At 42.2% G+C, this 19345-nt stretch overlaps 1 protein-coding gene across 3 annotated transcripts; it reads right to left on the reverse strand.

Moving 5' to 3' along the window:
* Positions 1-57: 57 nt before the first annotated feature.
* On the reverse strand, positions 58-19068 carry LOC118366349 (protein mono-ADP-ribosyltransferase PARP12-like). 3 transcript variants are annotated; one of them, XM_035748946.2, is made up of 12 exons: positions 18617-19068; positions 18023-18158; positions 11941-12244; positions 7517-7567; positions 7108-7234; positions 6630-6795; positions 6403-6523; positions 3438-3534; positions 3237-3324; positions 2999-3129; positions 2193-2344; positions 58-2082 (listed from the first exon to the last, which is right to left on the reverse strand). In XM_035748946.2, the coding sequence occupies exons 1-12, from the start codon at positions 18889-18891 to the stop codon at positions 386-388; spliced, it is 3345 nt and encodes a 1114-aa protein (XP_035604839.2). In that variant the 5' UTR covers positions 18892-19068; the 3' UTR covers positions 58-385. The 3 variants fall into 3 exon arrangements, with proteins under 3 accessions (XP_035604839.2, XP_035604840.2, XP_052348343.1); XM_035748947.2 differs by having other exon boundaries at positions 18907-19066; XM_052492383.1 differs by lacking the exon at positions 7517-7567.
* Between the last annotated feature and the right edge of the window lie 277 nt (positions 19069-19345).

Here is a 19345-nt window from a genome sequence, read left to right on the forward strand (position 1 = left end):
TGAGGGTGTTTCCAAATCTCTTAGAAAAGAGTAGGCTTGTCCAAAAAACATCGACAATCAATGTTTTTCTGAGTTTATTCAGTTTAAAACACAGACATCAAACTGGTTTCATTTACAAGATGTATGGACTGTGTCAGCAGACCTGTGTAAAGGAAACATGCTCACCAAATTCATATGTGCAAAATTACAAATGTCTGGTTTGTTGTTAACAGCTTTACTGTTATTTCGCCCTTACAGGTAAAGATACACATCTATACTACATTTTTGATACGCAAATAAAGTGATCATTCATCATTTTAATACATTTTATTTCTAATTTTCTTTTCTTTTTTAAATGTTTGCCATCAAAACATTCTACTTACTGCTCCATCCTGACAAAGGCAAATTATTGCAGAAGGCATTTGTTTGTTTCTTTGGTGTCCCTCCTTTGAGCTGTTGGAACACTGTACAGTGACTCAGGAGGAGATCTAGTAGTGCTTGTTGTGGTAGATAGTGGACGATAGAAGGCACCCGTCGAGGGAGAGAACACCCGAGATAGGTTGCTTGCTGAGGGGGAGAGTGTGCTTGGAGAATTGCTTGACGTGGAGGGGGAAGTGTGTGAGAGAGTTTGTGTGTAAGTTGGGGAGTATGATGAGTGAGAAAGTGTGTGATAAGGTGTGCTCAATGAGGATGAAGGGGATAGTGAGTGAGAGGTACTGCTGGCAGGGAGTGTGTGAGTAGTGGTTGTTGAGCGGGTGTGAGCCAGAGATAGGGGGCCAGTTAAAGGGGAAAGTGCAGGAGACAGGGTGCTGGCTGAGAGAGTGAGTGTATGAGAAGGGGTGGGGGGTTGGAGAGCCAGTCTACGAGAGGCTGTGCTGGCTGGGGTCGTGAGTGTAGGAGAGGGGGTACTGGCTGGAGTAGTGAATGTATAAGAGGGGGTACTGGCTGGGGTAGTGAGTGTAGGAGAGGGGATACTGGCTGGGGTAGTGAATGTACAGGAGGCGGTGCTGGCTGGGGTAGTGAGTGTAGGAGAGGGGATACTGGCTGGGGTAGTGAATGTATAAGAGGGGGTGCTGGCTGGGGTAGTGAGTGTAGGAGAGGGGATACTGGCTGGGGTAGTGAATGTATAAGAGGGGGTGCTGGCTGGGGTAGTGAGTGTAGGAGAGGGGATACTGGCTGGGGTAGTGAATGTATAAGAGGGGGTACTGGCTGGGGTAGTGAGTGTAGGAGAGGGGATACTGGCTGGGGTAGTGAATGTATAAGAGGGGGTGCTGGCTGGGGTAGTGAGTGTAGGAGAGGGGATACTGGCTGGGGTAGTGAGCGTATAAGAGGGTGTACTGGCTGGGGTAGTGAGTGTGTGAGAGGGGGTACTGGCTGGGTTTGTGAGCGTACGAGAGGGGGTATTGGCTGGGGTAGTGAGAGTATGAGAGGGGGTGCTGGCTGGGGTAGTGAGTGTGTGAGAGGGGATACTGGCTGGGGTAGTGAGCGTACGAAAGGGGGTACTGGCTGTGGTAGTGAGTGTGTGAGTGAGGTTTGCAAATGAGAGAGTGAAATCTGGGCCTAGGGTGGTATCCACCAATTGAGAACTTAGGGCTGGCTTTAAGAGGACTGGAGATGTTAATGGGGTTTGGTCAGATTTTGGGACAAACCGCGAGGCGGGAAGAGAACAGGTTGGATTAGAAGAAGTTGTGGCTGCAGTTTTAGATGGACTCAAAGTGGATGGAACTCTCTTCAATGTGGTAGCAGCAGCTGTGGCTTGAATCCGGTTGGATTTTGGGGTTAAGGAAGTGGATTGGATAGAGACAGTTTTGAGTGGAGCTGGAGCCGAAGAGGTCCAGTGCATGACGCCATCATCATATTTGATGAGGAACTCGGGGTACACCTGGTGCTTTTCAAACACCACATATATGGATGGGTTCAGGACATTGTCCACACAGCTGTCATAGAGAGTGGGGCTTCCCTCGCCTTTTGGAGGGGGACGACGGAGCGCCGAATTACCCCGTGTGTAGTCACCAACAAGCACCTGACAAGCAAACATGGACCTCACTCCTGAGTGGCTGGTGAAGCTGTGTGAGTACTTGGCATCCCTGGCAAAGTAACTCCCTAAAACAAACAGAGACGATCATCAGTAAAACAAAATGACTGACTATCATGAGATCATGACTGCTTCTAAAATCTGACTACATTTCTGACAGTTGGTTAACATGAGGTACCTTCGCCATACACAGTTCCATTGGTTCCACACAGCCTCCAGTCGAAGTTATCTCTGCAAATGGCGTCTACGTGTTTTGGGTCCGTTCCGTGGAACAGATGTAGCTCCTTGCTGTTTCTACCCCCATTGTTTTTCTTCATCAAATCTCTTTTCCTGAGAAAGAGGAAATGACCATTAGCTGCTGTTAAGAATACTATTTTTGGATGGTTATTCCCTATTGGAATTTGGCCTCCAGGTACCATATGTAAAGCCAGAGGTCACCGTATAGCAGCTCTCAGTAACTGGTATCTGGCCCCCTAAGACATAAAATGGTCTATGGTTGTCTTTAAGCGATTAAGACGTTTCAAATGTATAGTCTATTCAACCCCAAGCTCTTCGCCTTGATTTAATGCTTTGGCAGTGAAAAAAGATAGGCAAGAGTATTTAGGTCAGCCCTCCCCTGGGAGGGGAGGGGGTGAGATTTGTTGAAGACCTCTTACATGAACATGTATGTCTATGTCTCTCTTGTCTAATAAACCTTTAAATATAGGAGATGTTCACCTCATATTTTGTATCTAGCATTTCTACACACCCTGACCATTTCTACACACCCTGACCATTTCTACACACCCTGGTTTTCAATTCCTGCTTCCCCATAATCTTGTTCAAGCCAGGGTTTACATAGTATTTTGGAAGTAACATGCTAGGATTGTGTGTGAGAGTTTACATAGTATTTTGGAAGTAACACGTTGGGATTGTGTGTGAGAGTTTACATAGTGTTTTGGAAGTCCATGCAAGGATTGTGTGTGAGAGTTGAAGTAAACATACCACTGGAAGACTTCCCAGAGGTCCCTGTTTTGGACCCTCTCGATGCTGGTGATTTGGAAGCCCCTCATGGTGTTATTGAAAAGTCTCTGGACCTTCTGATAGTCCCTGTCAGAACTCAGAAGAGTGACTGTCTGCAGGAGGGGGAAAGCAAAATGGTTGTCACAGCTGAAACCAAATGAAAGGAAATGTTGGACTTCCCTGCAAGTCAAAGCAGTAGAATCCCATGTAAACAAGTGACCTTGTATCCAATGTCAGGTATCGCAGACTTGTCCCAAGATCCAGGAACAGCTCTGAAATTCTGAGAGGGGTTGCGTGCTCTATTTCTCCTGAAATTACATATGAAAAATAATCTATTAGGTCAATATGGAAATGGTGTAATTAAAAAAAAATGGATTCATAACATATACTCATTCTCAGTCCATTCCCATTCATATATTACCTGCTTCTTGCAGCTTGTGCGTCCACAGTTGAAACAAAGACTGGACGTCGTCTGACCATCCTTGTAGTACCAAATCTTTCGTTAAATTGAGTCATGTCTGTAATTACAATAATAACTATTTGAACCAGCATCCTTACAGTTACCGTTCGACATCTCTAACATCTAGGGGACCTGCTGCCGATTTTAGTACTGTAATTTGAGGGGTGTACACTACCGGTCAAAAGTTTTAGAACACCAATTCATTCAAGGGTTTTTCTTTTTACATTGTAGAATAATAGTGAAGACATCAAAACTATTAAATAACACATATGGAATCATGTAGTAACCACAAAAGTGTTAAACAAATCAAAATATATTTTATATTTGAGATTCCATCCTTTGCCTTTGATGACAGCTTTGCACACTCTTGGCATTCCCTCAACCAGCTTCATGAGGTATTACCTGGAATGCATTTCAATTAACATGTGTGCCTTCTTAAAAGTTCATTTGTGGAATTTCTTTCCTTCTTAATGCGTTTGAGCCATTTAGTTATGTTGTGACAAGGTATGAGGAGTATACAGATGATAGCCCTATTTGGTAAAAGACCAAGTCCATATTATGGCAAGAGCAGCTCAAATTAGCTAAGAGAAACGACAGTACATCATTACTTTAAGACATGAAGGTCAGTCAATCCAGAAAATGTCAAGAACTTTGAAAGTTTATTCAAGTGCAGCCGCAAAAAACATCAAGCTTTATGATGAAACTGGCTCTCATGGGGACCGCCACAGAAATGGATGACCCAGAGTTACCTCTGTTGCAGAGCATAAGTTCTTTAGAGTTACCAGCCTCAGAAATTGCAGCCCAGATAAATGCTTCACAGAGTTCAAGTAACAGACACATCTCAGCATCAACTGTTCAGAGGAGACTGTGTGAATCAGGCCTTCATGGTCGAATTGCCTCAAAGAAATCCCTACTAAAGGACACCAATAATATTAAGAGACTTGCTTGGGCCAAGAAACAAGAGCGATGGACATTAGACCTGTGGAAATCTGTTCTTTGGTCTGGAGTCCAAATTGGAGATGTTTGGTTCCAACCGCCGTGTCTTTGTGAGACGCGGTGTGGGTGAACGGATGATTTCTGCATGTGTATTTCCCACTGTAAAGCATGGAGGAGGAGGTGTTATGGTGTGGGTGAACGGATGATCTCCGCATGTGTATTTCCCACTGTAAAGCATGGAGGAGGAGGTGTTATGGTGTGGGTGTGCTTTGCTGGTGACACTGTCTGTGATTTATTTAGAATTCAAGGCACAGTTAACCAACATGGCTAACACAGCATTCTGCAGCGATACGCAATCCCATCTAGTTTGTGCTTATCATTTATTTTTCAACAGGACAGTGCCCCATAACACACCTCCAGGATGTGTAAGGGCTATTTTATCAGGAAGGAGAGTGATGGAGTGCTGCATCAGATGACCTGGCCTCCACAATCCCCTGACCTCAACCAAATTGAGATTTTTTTTATATATATTTTTTATTTATTTCACCTTTATTTAACCAGGTAGGCTAGTTGAGAACAAGTTCTCATTTGCAACTGCGACCTGGCCAAGATAAAGCATAGCAGTGTGAAAAGACAACACAGAGTTACACATGGAGTAAACAATTAGCAAGTCAATAACACAGTAGAAAAAATGGGCAGTCCATGTACAATGTGTGCAAAAGGCATGAGGAGGTAGGCGAATAATACAATTTTGCAGATTAACACTGGAGTGATAAATGATCAGATGGTCATGTACAGGTAGAGATATTGGTGTGCAAAAGAGCAGAAAAGTAAATAAATAAAAACAGTATGGGAATGAGGTAGGTGAAAATGGGTGGGCTATTTACCTATAGACTATGTACAGCTGCAGCGATCGGTTAGCTGCTCGGACAGCTGATGTTTGAAGTTGGTGAGGGAGATAAAAGTCTCCAACTTCAGCGATTTTTGCAATTCGTTCCAGTCACAGGCAGCAGAGTACTGGAACGAAAGGCGGCCAAATGAGGTGTTGGCTTTAGGGATGATCAGTGAGATACACCTGCTGGAGCGCGTGCTACGGGTGGGTGTTGCCATCGTGACCAGTGAACTGAGATAAGGCGGAGCTTTACCTAGCATGGATTTGTAGATGACCTGGAGCCAGTGGGTCTGGCGACGAATATGTAGTGAGGGCCAGCCGACTAGAGCATACAAGTCGCAGTGGTGGGTGGTATAAGGTGCTTTAGTGACAAAACGGATGGCACTGTGATAGACTGCATCCAGTTTGCTGAGTAGAGTGTTGGAAGCCATTTTGTAGATGACATCGCCGAAGTCGAGGATCGGTAGGATAGTCAGTTTTACTAGGGTAAGCTTGGCAGCGTGAGTGAAAGAGGCTTTGTTGCGGAATAGAAAGCCGACTCTTGATTTGATTTTCGATTGGAGATGTTTGATGTGAGTCTGGAAGGAGAGTTTGCAGTCTAGCCAGACACCTAGGTACTTATAGATGGTTTGGAATGAGTCGGACCTCAGAGTGAAGGAAAAGCAGCCAACAAGTGCTCAGCATATGTGGGAACCGCTTCAAGACTGTTGGATAAGCATTCCAGGTGAAGCTGGTTGAGCGAATGCCAAGAGTGTGCAAAGCTGTCATCAAGGCAAAGGGTGGCTATTTGAATCACAAAATAAAATGTATTTTGATTTGTTTAAAATTATTTTGGTTAGTACATGATTCCATATATGTTATTTCATAGTTTTAATGTCATCACTACTATTCTACAATGTAGAAAATAGTAAAAATAAAGAAAAACCTTGACTGAGTAGGTGTTCTAAAACTTTTGACCGGTAGTATATAAGAGTAGCCTTTTAGACTCTAACTGTAACTTGTGTTACGCGCTTATAACTCAAATATATTATTATTATTACTATTATTACAGAAGGATGCACACGAGAGCTGTTTTGCAAGAGTGTTGATGTGTGTTACCTCTGAAACTCAGCTCATAAAACTGCTGGCCTGCAGTGAACTTCACCACAGCACTTTGATCCTCCTGGAACCTTTTCTCAAGGTCTTCACTGGTGATGGATGACAATCTGTGCATCTCTTTCTGTGATTTATAGGAAAAAAATCAAATTCAAGGGGAACAACAGTTTACCGTCTCTATTATTGTCCTCGTAACACATCAGCCTGTTTGAGTGTTTTACACCACTTACGATGGATGCGTACTGGATCCATTTGCCGTACTCGTCCTCCCAGAACCACACCCACTCTGTGGTGAGTACGTATGTGGGCTGGGTCACAGAGGAAACTGTGGAGAGACGACGAACATCCCATAACCCGCGGCTCATGGAGTCGAAACGCACACGCTCAGCTCCCTCACTGTGAAGGCATAACAAACGTAAATGGTTCAAAACTGGTTAATGGTTCAAAGAAAAATGTTGCTAGTTAAAGGTAGACTCAGGGAAATGACGTTGCCACAAGCAGCACCGCAGATATTGAGATGAGCGAGATGCAGGACAGTCACACACAGTAATATATCTGCACATGTGCACGGGTTTGCTTCACGCTGTTACAATGTGGTAGCCACGGGACCAAAACAGCGGGGAAGTTGAGGCTTGCGCTCCAACGCTCTTAGTTGTTGCGGAAATCACTGAGTCTATCCTTTAAGTATGACATAACAACATACTGTACCTGTGTATCTTAGAAGGGTCACAGAAGTCTCTCTCGATTGCTTCGTTTTCTGGCAGAGCTGACCAAGTCTGTCCACCATTCACTTCCCACTTGTAGGGCATTTTGAAGTGGACTCTCGAGCATTTCTCTGAAAGTCATACGTTTGCAGTGAGATGTGATATGATGCTGAGTATCATTGTTGCACCTGGGTAACAGCCAGATTTGTCCCTGAATTATGGTTTCACAGGGTTTGTACTGTGTATCTACTGACAACCTTGAAAGTTATAGATAAACTCATAACCGGTCGGCTGCCATAGCTTCTTCCTGAATAAAAATGGGGCAAAGCTCTTGCAGCTGCCAAAGCAAACATAGGAAAGCTATCCTCTAGTCACTCTGCCTCCACACACAATATCTCCCTCGTTAAATGTACCTCCTTGTTTGCAGTCCCCCTTGACAAAGAACAGGCAGATCTCATTCCTCACTGTGAATAAATAAGTTAACAAACAAACATTTAGTTACATGAAATCAAAGTTGGCAACAGGGTTGAGGTCAATTCCAGTTCACTCATGAAGTAAACCAAATTCCAATTCCACATTTTCCTCACTAGCTAGGTTTCCATCCAAACTATCTGCGCATTTTCCCACCAGAGACGTGTTTCCATCAAATTGACTTGTTGTGGTTAAAAGGCTGTGCATGGTGACATAGTGCACAGAAGCATTACTTTTGCAGTTAAATTCCCATGTACCGAATACTTGTTTTTGCGTTATATAGCGAATGTGCCCACTCAGGTATTGGTACAGATACAGTTGTGGGTACAGTCTACATGATGAGATTATTATGGACAAAAGAGCAAGATAATTTTTATTTGTCAAATGGCAGCCAAGCATTGATGATCATGTCACCAGAATAAAACCCTCAATGTTTATTGGAAAGGAGCATCAAGCGTATCACCTTGCACTTTCACCCCCCTGATAAGTTGATCATATCTTGTTTCGTCTGTGGCCTAATAAACTGAATGCTTTCCTGAGTCGTAGTGGGAGGACCACACGACGTGTCATCCCGTGACTCCAAGTTTACTTCAATATTTGGGACTAAAAGCATTTACGCCTTTTCTCGCATAATAACTTACGTTGTCCAGCGTATTTTTATGTCAACATTTGGAAAGTTTACCAATTTTTTTCCCCCCAGGCCTGTCATGACATTTTTCATCCAACATGTACAGTTGAAGTCGGAAGTTTACGTGCACCTTAGCCAATACATTTAAACTCAGTTTTTCACAATTCCTGACATTTAATTTAAAAAGATTCCTGGTCTTAGGTCAGTTAGGATCACCACTTTATTTTAAGAATGTGAAATGTCAGAATAATAGTAGAGAGAATGATTTATTTCAGCTTTTATTTCTTTCATCACATTCCCAGTGGATCAGAAGTTTACATACACTCAATTAGTATTTGGTAGCATTGCCTTTAAATTGTTTACCTTTGGTCAAACGTTTCGGGTAGCCTTCCACAAGCTTCCCACAATAAGTTGGCTGAATTTTGGCCCATTCCTCCTGGCAGAGCTGGTGTAACTGAGTCAGGTTTGTAGGCCTCCTTGCTCACACACGCCTTTTCAGTTCTGCCCACAAATTGTCTATAGGATTGTGGTCAGGCCTTTGTGATGGCCACTCCAATACCTTGACTTTGTTGTCCTTAAGCCATTTTTCCACAACTTTGGAAGTATGCTTGGGGTTGTTGTCCATTTGGAAGAGCCATTTGCGACCAAGCTTTAACTTCCTGACAGATGACTTGAGATGTTGCTTCAATATACCCACATCATTTTCATACCTCATGAGCCATCTATTTTGTGAAGTGCACCAGTCCTTCCTGCAGCAAAGCACCCCACAACATGATGCTGCCACCTCCGTGCTTCACGGTTGGGAAGGTGTTCTACGGCTTGCAAGCCACCCCCTTTTCCCTCCAAACATAACGATGGTCATTATGACCAAACAGTACTATTTTTGTTTCATCAGACCAGAGGACATTTTTCAAAAAAGTATGATCTTTGTCCCCATGTGCAAACCATAGTCTGGCTTTTTTATGGCGGTTTTGGAGCAGTGGTTTCTTCCTAGCTGAGCGGACTTTCAGGTTATGTCGATATAGGACTTGTTTTACTGTGGATATAGATACTTTTGTACCTGTTTCCTCCAGCATCTTCACAAGGTCCTTTGCTGTTGTTTTGGGATTGATTTGCACTTTTCACACCATAGTACGTTCATCTCCAGGAGACAGAACGCGTCTCCTTCCTGAGCGGTATGATGGCTGCGTAGTCCAATTGTCACGCCCTGGTCTTAGTATTTTGTGTTTTCTTTATTATTTTGGTCAGGCCAGGGTGTGACATGGGTTTATTATGTGGTGTGTTTTGTCTTGGGGTTTTTGTAGGTATTGGGATTGTGGTATAGTGGGGTTGTCTAGAAAAGTCTATGGTTGCCTGAAGTGGTTCTCAATCAGAGGCAGGTGTTTATCGTTGTCTCTGATTGGGAACCATATTTAGGCAGCCATATTCTTTGAGTGTTTTGTGGGTGATTGTTCCTGTCTCAGTTTTTGTTTTCACGTTATCTTTTTATTAAACATGAATCGAAATAACCACGCTGAATTTTGGTCCTCCTCTCCTTCACCGCAAGAAAACCTTAACACCAATGGTGTTTATACTTGCATTCTATTGTTTGTACAGATGAACGTCGTACCTTCAGGCGTTTGGAAATTGCTCCCAAGGATGAACCAGACTTGTGGAGGTCTACAATTTTTTTTCTGAGGTCTTGGCTGATATCTTTTGCTTTTCCCATGATGTCAAGTAAAGAGGCACTGAGTTTGAAGGTAGGGCTTGAAATACATCCACAGCTACACCTCCAATTGACTCAAATGATGTCAATTAGCCTATTAGAAGCTTCTAAAGCCATGACATCATTTTCTGGAATTTTCTAAACTGTTTAAAGGCTCAGTCAACTTAGTGTATGTAAACTTCTGACCCACTGGAATTGTGATACAGTGAAATAATCTGTCTAAACAATTGTTGGAAAAATTTGTGTCATGCACAAAGTAGATGTCCTAACTGACTTGCCAAAACTATAGTTTGTTAACAAGAAATTTGTAGAGTGGCTGAAAAATGAGTTTTAATGACTCCAACCTATGTAAACTTCTGAATTCAACTGTACTTTACTTGCACTTGAAAAGCATTTCAGAGAATTGGAATTTCATTGTACTTATTTAATTGACTGGTCTGGAATTTAAATAGAATTGACCCCCAACCCTGGCTGGCAAGCAAGTCCATAGAGAAATACTTCCAAGTAAGGGTTTGCAGACAACTACGGTGGGGTAAAAAAGTATTTAGTCAGCCACCAATTGTGCAAGTTCTCCCACTTAAAAAGATGAGAGGCCTGTAATTTTCATAATAGGTACACTTCAACTATGACAGACAAAATGAGAAAAAATATCCAGAAAATCACATTGTAGGATTTTTAATGAATTTATTTGCAAATTATGGTGGAAAATAAGTATTTGGTCAATAACAAAAGTTTCTCAATACTTTGTTATATACCCTTTGTTGGCCATGACAGAGGTCAAACTTTTTCTGTAAGTTTTCACACACTGTTGCTGGTATTTTGACCCATTCCTCCATGCAGATCTCCTTTAGAGCAGTGATGTTTTGGGGCTGTTGCTGGGTAACATGGACTTTCAACTCCCTCCAAAGATTTTCTATGGGGTTGAGATCTGGAGACTGGCTAGGCCACTCCAGGACCTTGAAATGCTTCTTACGAAGCCACTCCTTCGTTGCCCGGGCGGTGTGTTTGGGATCATTGTCATGCTGAAAGACCCAGCCACGTTTCATCTTCAATGCCCTTGCTGATGGAAGGAGGTTTTCACTCAAAATCTCACGATACATGGCCCCATTCATTCTTTCCATTACACTGATCAGTCGTCCTGGTCCCTTTGCAGAAAAACAGCCCCAAAGCATAATGTTTCCACCCCCATGCTTCACAGTAGGTATGGTGTTCTTTGGATGCAACTCAGTATTCTTTGTCCTCCAAACACGACGAGTTGAGTTTTTGCCAAAAAGTTATATTTTTGGTTTCATCTGACCATATGACATTCTCGCAATCTTCTTCTGGATCATCCAAATGCTCTCTAGCAAACTTCAGACGGGCCTGGACATGTACTGGCTTAAGCAGGGAGACACGTCTGGCACTGCAGGATTTGAGTCCCTGGTGGCGTAGTGTGTTACTGATGGTAGGCTTTGTTACTTTGGTCCCAGCTCTCTGCAGGTCATTCACTAGGTCCCCCCCGTGTAGTTCTGGGATTTTTGCTCACCGTTCTTGTGATCATTTTGACCCCACGGGGTGAGATCTTGTGTGGAGCCCCAGATCGAGGGAGATTATCAGTGGTCTTGTATGTCTTCCATTTCCTAATAATTGCTCCCAGTTGATTTCTTCAAACCAAGCTGCTTACCTATTGCAGATTCAGTCTTCCCAGCCTGGTGCAGGTCTGCAATTTTGTTTCTGGTGTCCTTTGACAGCTCTTTGGTCTTGGCCATAGTGGAGTTTGGAGTGTGACTGTTTGAGGTTGTGGACAGGTGTCTTTTATACTGATAACAAGCTCAAACAGGTGCCATTAATACAGGTAACGAGTGGTTTTCTCTTTGTCTGTCATAGTTGAAGTGTACCTATGATGAAAATTACAGGCCTCTCATCTTTTTAAGTGGGAGACCTTGCACAATTGGTGGCTGACTAAATACTTTTTGCCCCACTGTATAGTGACTGTTCTGAAACATTATTCCTCACTGAACACAACCCTGATGTTTGTTCCTGCAGCCGTCTACCTGTGTTTCTCTGAGGACAGCTCTGGGGCCTGTTGATAGAAGCAGCACTGCCGGCACCTTCACTTTTCATGGCCTGAATGTTTCGGTAGGTGGACAACATGGACACCATTAGATCGTTTGGCACCCCCCTCTGCTGCAGGGTCCTCAGTGGGTGGGGCTCAAAGAAGTCATGACACCTGTTGCAGTCGGCTCCCGAGGAACAGGTTCCTCTGATGTACCTGTCACACACGTGAAGTCTCCTGCACCCCTCCTGATCTGGGCAGTTGCCATATGGCATAGTGCCTTTGTTATAAGAGTTGCACACCTGAAGGAGTGAGTGACAAGGCTTTTAAAATACTTGTTTATGCAAGAAAGCATGAGATGAACACACAGAGCTATTGGGTAAATCCATTTAAATTCAATCACTTTTTGACAGAACCCCTATTAATTTGACAGAACATTCCATACATATTTACCCATTGTAGAAGTGCTACAGTTTTAAGACCTTAATGCCAAAACATTCAAGAGATTAAAAAGAAAAAATTATGTTATAAGTGAGAATAAAACAGCCTAATTCATACTCTTGGAACAGGTGCTTCCACAATAATGTGGTTTGTACCGCATACAAGGTAAAGCATTGAATTCTTCACCCACCACAGTAAGACATTATACCATTACGCTACCCTTTCATGCTTTAAAAAAAAATCTCATTAAAGCAAGCTCTGCTTTTATACTTACAAGACCATCAGGCTTGATTGAACTGTTTTGTCTTGCAGCAATGTGGTGCATCCCTGTATTTTCTTAAACCTTTATTTTAGCAATACATGTCATTGAAAAAAATGACATCCTTTTTTAGTCAGTATGTGCCCAACAGGTGGTGGTCTGCATTCTTCATTTCTGTAACTTTTGGCTTAATACGTAATATTGACTCAGAACCACTTGTGTTTCAAACAGGGTCCTGTTTTATCAATTGCTGTGCTGATCAATGGACAGTTCATTACCGATGTCAAAATAAGATGTAGCTTAAAGTTGTTTGTACTTGTATTTATTTTTGCAGTAAAGATGGTTATGCAACGATAATACACTCTACAGTCCATTATCCCCCTGAAGAGGATGAATTCGGCTGTTTCAGAAGGTTTGAATCCTAAGCAACCTGCCTACACAGTTTGAAGTACAATACCAACATAGCTACTGTAGTAGGTCAAAGCTGTGTGCTGGAAAACCTTGGTAGAGCATGGGTGGAATAGGCATTGTGGTGCTCATGTGAATTTCATTTCTTTTTCGGCTTCAGACCAATGCCTATTCTCACTTAAAACATAGTTTTTTTGTTTTCAATTTCACCAGAAAGTGATTATTCAACATTATCATACAGCTTAACACATGCTCTCCTTATGAACCCTCACAATGTTGTGCATTTTATTTATTGATAAGATCCCAGCTTATAATCCTACTGATCATTGCTCAAAGCAAATTGGTGAGAGCAAGGAAACAGACTGAAGCAAATATTTACTATGCGATTACACAATGTGGCTAGATGACTACAGGAGAACAAAAAATGGATGACCTGTTCTTAATGGAAGGGTTCTGAATGATTCTCTCTCACCAAGGCGAGGTGTGACTGTGAATGTATCATAGTCATCCACATCGGTGGAAGCGACGTGGGACACAAAGGAGACAGCCCTGTTGAGTCAGATGTGAGCTGATTTGGAGGTAGTCATCTGGATATCTGACAACGGTGACCTACTCTGACATCCCACAGTGGAGGAGTTGGATGTTTCAGTGGGATGGGGAACATCAACAAGCGCATAGAGATGACACAGCGCTCTGTCAACCAGCTGGTGTTTGCATTTCTCTGTAACAGGCGCATGCCCACAATCTGCCACTCTGCCATAAAGTACTGTATCCCTGGGCAGTAGAAAAGGATTCATGAATACATGCACGTGCCTGTGCAGCAGCAAAATAAATTCACAGTGGACAAACAGGCTTATTCTGTTCAGGGTAGGATGCCATGTCATATTGTAACTGTACAAACAGTGATCATAAACGTTGATACTGTATATGATAAGAAAATGTGAAGTGCACATTTGGACAGGTCATACAAGCAAGCCAAACACATCAAAGCAGCATTTATTATAATCCTCAACGTCTCATATTTCAAGATATTGTACATTGAGTCCTCTTAACAGCATTTCTCTCACTCAGTCAACAGAACATTTACAAAAGTTGCCCAATTAGCGGGAAGGATGGGGGCAACTTCGTGTCGCGCGCGGGGCTCAAGTTGAGAACGTCTGTCAGTCAAAACCCATACAGCGCTGAGAAGCACAGGTCTGACGACATGTACAGCCACTGCGTTCCAATTTATGCTTGCCCAAATCTGCCATTTTCAACCTGTATACAGGTACGAGTGTAAAGGGTTAACATTTTTTACAACAATTATTTAAAAAATAAAAAAACATATTTGCATATGTAGTAGCTTAGACGCTATTTTAGATCATATGAAGTTGCCCGCTATCTGTTGAGACAAGTTAGTTTTTAGATTTCTAGATTGGTGGTTTGTGTGGTTCCAATCAGAGGCAGCTGGTAATCGTTGCCTCTAATTGGGGATCATATTTAGGTAGGATTTTTTCCCACCTGCATTTGTGGGACATTGTTTGTGGTAGGGCACAACTTCACGTTCTTTGTAAGTTTTGTTTCTAGTTTCACTTTGTATTAAAAATATGTGGAACTCAATGCACGCTGTGCCTTGGTCGCTCATTTTGACGAATGTGACATCTCTGAGGTGGAAATTAGAAGTTAAAATTTCAATTTACATTTCAATGGTGTATTTGCTAAATTGTTCTGTAGTAGCAATGTGAAGTAGCAATGTGCGGGTTGAATTCTAACTTGCAGTCCCCGTGCTTATATCCGCGGGGAGGGCAGGTATAAGGTCATTAAATATTGTGTGGCTGAATGGCGGGTGTGTGGCGGGTGGGTTGAATAAAGAGAAAACAATACCATTAAAAATCCATACAGTGCATTCAAAATATTCAGACCGCTTGACTTTTTCCACATTTTGTTACATTACAGCCTTGTTCTCCCTGTCTATGGACAATTCCTTCGACCTCATGGCTTGGTTTTTGCTCTGACATACACTCTCAACTATGGGACCTTATATAGTCAGGTGTGTGCCTTTCCAAATAATGTCCAATCAATTGAATTTACCACAGGTGGACTCCAAGGAAGTTGTAGAAACATCTCAGGGATGATCAATGGAAACAGGATGCACCTGAGCTCAATTTCGAGTCTCAAAGCAAAGGGTCTGAACACTTATGTAAATGAGGTATCTGTTTTTTTGTTTTTTTAATAGATTTGCAAAAAACAAAAAAATACTGTTTTCGCTTTGTCATTATGGGGTATTGTGTGTGGATTGATGAGGGGGAGGGGGGACTATTTGATCCATTTAAAACTTCTTCAGGATCGGTGTCCCGTCCGGGGGACGGTTGAGCTAATGCGATTAGCATGAGGTTGTAAGAAACAAACAAGAAATCCCAGGACAAAGACATATCTGATATGGGCAGAAAGCTTCAATTCTTGTTAATCTAACTGCACTGTCCAATTTACAGTAGCTATTAGAGTGAAAGAATATCATGCAATTGTTTGAGGAGAGTGCACAATTCTGAACTTGAAGGCACATTTGGGCAGTCTTGATACAACATTTTGAATAGTTTGCACTTTTGCATTTTGAACTTTGCACATACAGTGCTGCCATTTAGTGACCAAAGTCTAAATTGCGCCTAGGCTAGAATAATTAATTATGCCCTTTCTCTTGCATTTCAAAGATGATGGTAAAAAAAAAATAGAAAACAAACTTTTTTTTCTTCTTTTGTATTATCTTTTACCAGATCTAATGTGTTATATTCTCATACATTCCTTTCACATTTCCACAAACTTCAAAGTGTTTCCATTCAAATGGTATGAACAATATGCATATCCTTGCTTCAGGGCCTGAGCTACAGGCAGTTAGATTTGGGTATGACATTTTAGTCAAAAATTGAAAAAAAGGGGCGGATCCTTAGAATAAGGCTGTAATGTAACAAAATGTGGAAAGAGGGAATGGGTCTGAATACTTTCTGAATGTACTGTAAATGTATAATTCCTGTGCAATTTATATCTATAAGCTACATTGAGGTTTTTCTTGAATGACAAGCGACACGCCTGGAGGAAACCTGGCACTATCCCTATGGTGAAGCACTGTGGTGGCAGCACCATGCTGTGGGGATGTTTTTCAGCGGCAGGGACTGGGAGACTAGTCGGGATCAAGGAAAATATGAATGGAGCAAAGTACAGAGAGATCCTTGATGATAGCCTGCTCATGACCTCGGACTGGAGCAAAGGTTCACCTTCCAACAGGAAAACAACTCTCAGCACACAGCCAAGACAACGCTGGAGTGGCTTCAGGATAAGTCTCTGAATGTCCTTGAGTGGCTCAGCAAGAGCCCGGACTTGAACCCAATCGAACATCTCTGGAGACCTGAAAATAGCTGTGCAGTGACGCTCCCCATCGATCCTGACAAAACTTGAGAGGATCTGCAGAGAAGAATGGGAGAAACACCCCAAATACAGGTGGGCCAAGCTTGTAGCGTCATAACCAAGAAGACTCAAGGCTGTAATCACTGCCAAAGGTGCTTCAACAAAGTATTGAGTAAAGGGTCTGAACACTTATGTAAATGTGATACTTCTGTTTTTTTAAATATTTTTTGATTTGCAACATTTTCTAAAAACCTGTTTTTGCTTTGTCATAATGGGGTATTTAAAAAAATCAATTTTGGAATAAGGCTGTAACATAGCAAAATGTGGAAAAAGTAAATATGTTTTGATTCAAATCATAGGCCTATTATATTGAATGTAGGAACGTGTGTAAAATTGTCTCGGGTGACAGGGTAGGCTACTGGCAGTGCTGTGGGCCTACTGGAGTGTAAACGCAAGTAAACGCCATTTACCCACCCTTTTCAGAAAAATGCATTGAACGTATAGGGAGCGTTACTTTTTTTCACCGTGACCGGCAATCAGAGTTCACCCACCTATTTTTCTTTTACCACTACACCACTGGCTACCGGTAGGCATATTTGAAGTTCATGGTAATTCACATTGTAGCCTAGTCTAGTAAAGTTGACCGTGTGTGTTAGGGTGACCATCCCAGTTTTCCCAGGACAGTTTCAGCCCCATTTCAGGTGTTAACCCCCATTTCAGGCTACAAAAAAGGTACATTTGTCAGTTAATGTAGGCTAATGAATGGTAATCCCTGAATGTCATTAGGTGAACTTTTTGGTGTTTTGTAACAGATGTCTATTTCCATTCATCAAATGGCACAAATGTACATGAAGTTTGGATGCCGGAATTATTTTGGAGTGGACGAACATGCACAGGTAGCCTACTGTTCAAGTCCAGAAGATCACTTTCTGACCACTTCTTCCATGGGCAAACATATGGAAAGTTTTATTTACATAAAATGGGATTCTGTCAAAGAGTAATTGAATTCAAATGGATTTTAATATGTGCAGACAGCACCTCTTCATCAGTCACACACACACACACACACATGGCAGGTTATATCCTTTGGGGGCCTCTAAGAGAGATTTGGTTGCCCCCTCACACATTTTGCCATGATTTATGCCTTGTTAATGATATCTGAGTGAGAGTAACTAACAAAATCAATGGGGGCCCTCTGGAGGTCAATGGCCCTGGGCATGTGTACTGCATGCCAAGTTGGTTTTAAGCAATGACTACTACAAGTTTAGATAGCTGGATAAACTAACGTACCAATCTCAAAATGGTTAGCTGACATGACTAATTGAGTGACTGTCAATGACTGACCTAATAAGAGAAAAATTGCTGATACACAAACACATTTTGAAATTGCACCTTGTGTATTACACTATTCTAACTCTCAACAAAAAATTGAGACCCAATAGATTCCCCCACCCCCTTGCTTATGTCGCTTATGCCTGGAGCTGGCCCTGCACGCACACACACACACACACACACACACACACACACACACACACACACACACACACACACCACTGATCCACATCAGCACATCAGGTAAACGGTTGGCTCTTACCGGTGGAAGGAGGGAGTTGTCATTCTGTAATAATAGCTGCCTGAGTTCCTGTCTACTCAGCGTCTCAAGTTTATGCTCTCTCAAAACTATGGAGTTGTGTTCGGAGTGAAGGTCATGGCCAAAGCGGCATGTCCGTCTGGGAATCAAAGTGTTAATAAACAGGTCAATAAACATGCAAGGCACAATTCAGTTTGCTGAATTAATTCAACATCTAAACCCCATTGAATCTTTCAACACTGTTGCAGTTTCAAGTTTTGGCCTGAAATACCTCAAATGTAATAATAGTAATAACCAGTTGCAATGATACATTTAATGTGTAGGCACGCAGTCTAACATTGGGCGAGTTCGTTTTGCATGGCCTGGTTCCCCGGATGAGTTTAACCAGAGTTTAACTGGCCTACTTTAAGACTTCTCTGATTTTATCGTTGCGTTTAGACAGGCAGCCCAATTCTGATCTTTTTTCAATAATTGGTCCTCTGTCCAATCACATCAGCTCTAAAAAAGATAAGATTATGGAAACAAGTTCAGAATTGGATTGCCTGTTTAAACGCAGTTTATTTAGCCCATATCGTATAAAACATATTTTATGCTTACCTTCCGATACTATTCTTGCAGTCCCCAAATAGATACAATTTACATAGATGTAAATCATTGCAGCCATCACATTGCTGAGCCTTGCAGCGCCTAACTTTCGTTTTCGCAAAAATGCGTTCATTTCCATTACACACTGCTATAGAACATAAATCGTTTTCAACAAGTTTATCAAGAGCGCAGATCATATCTGCCCCACACCCAATATCTGCCAGATCTGCATAGTTCAATGTTCCCTGATGATTGCAAATTACTTTTAATAACAATTGTTGAGCCATCTCACAATGACTTACGCGACTGTTTTTCCTGGTTTAGGACAGCGAACCACAGGATACCACTACATCAAAGACAGTACAGTATGAAGATAAAATATAAAGATAAAAGGCTAAAATTGCCCCTCCAGTAGAAATCCCCGATCACACTGGGCGATGTCATGACGACTTTGTCTAGCAAAGCGCATGCGTTGAAGTACGTCGTTGCGTCTCACGACAAACTGCGCATGTGCGGGATGTCAAATCAAAGACATTCCTTCCAAATAAAGTAGTTTTGACGAAAATGAAAAGGTGTCAGTTTGTCGATTTCAGGAGGTCGGAGTAAAAACATGTTAAAATACTTAAGACATTGTATGGAATCTAGGTTTTGTCTTTAGATTTCGAGAAAATGAACAACTCAGGAATTTAGTCCAACCTTTCTCTCATTAAATTCTCAAATCCCAAACCCGGCGTGGTCTGT

Source organism: Oncorhynchus keta, chromosome 33, assembly GCF_023373465.1.
Source record: "Oncorhynchus keta strain PuntledgeMale-10-30-2019 chromosome 33, Oket_V2, whole genome shotgun sequence".
NCBI classification, from domain to species: Eukaryota; Metazoa; Chordata; class Actinopteri; order Salmoniformes; family Salmonidae; genus Oncorhynchus; species Oncorhynchus keta.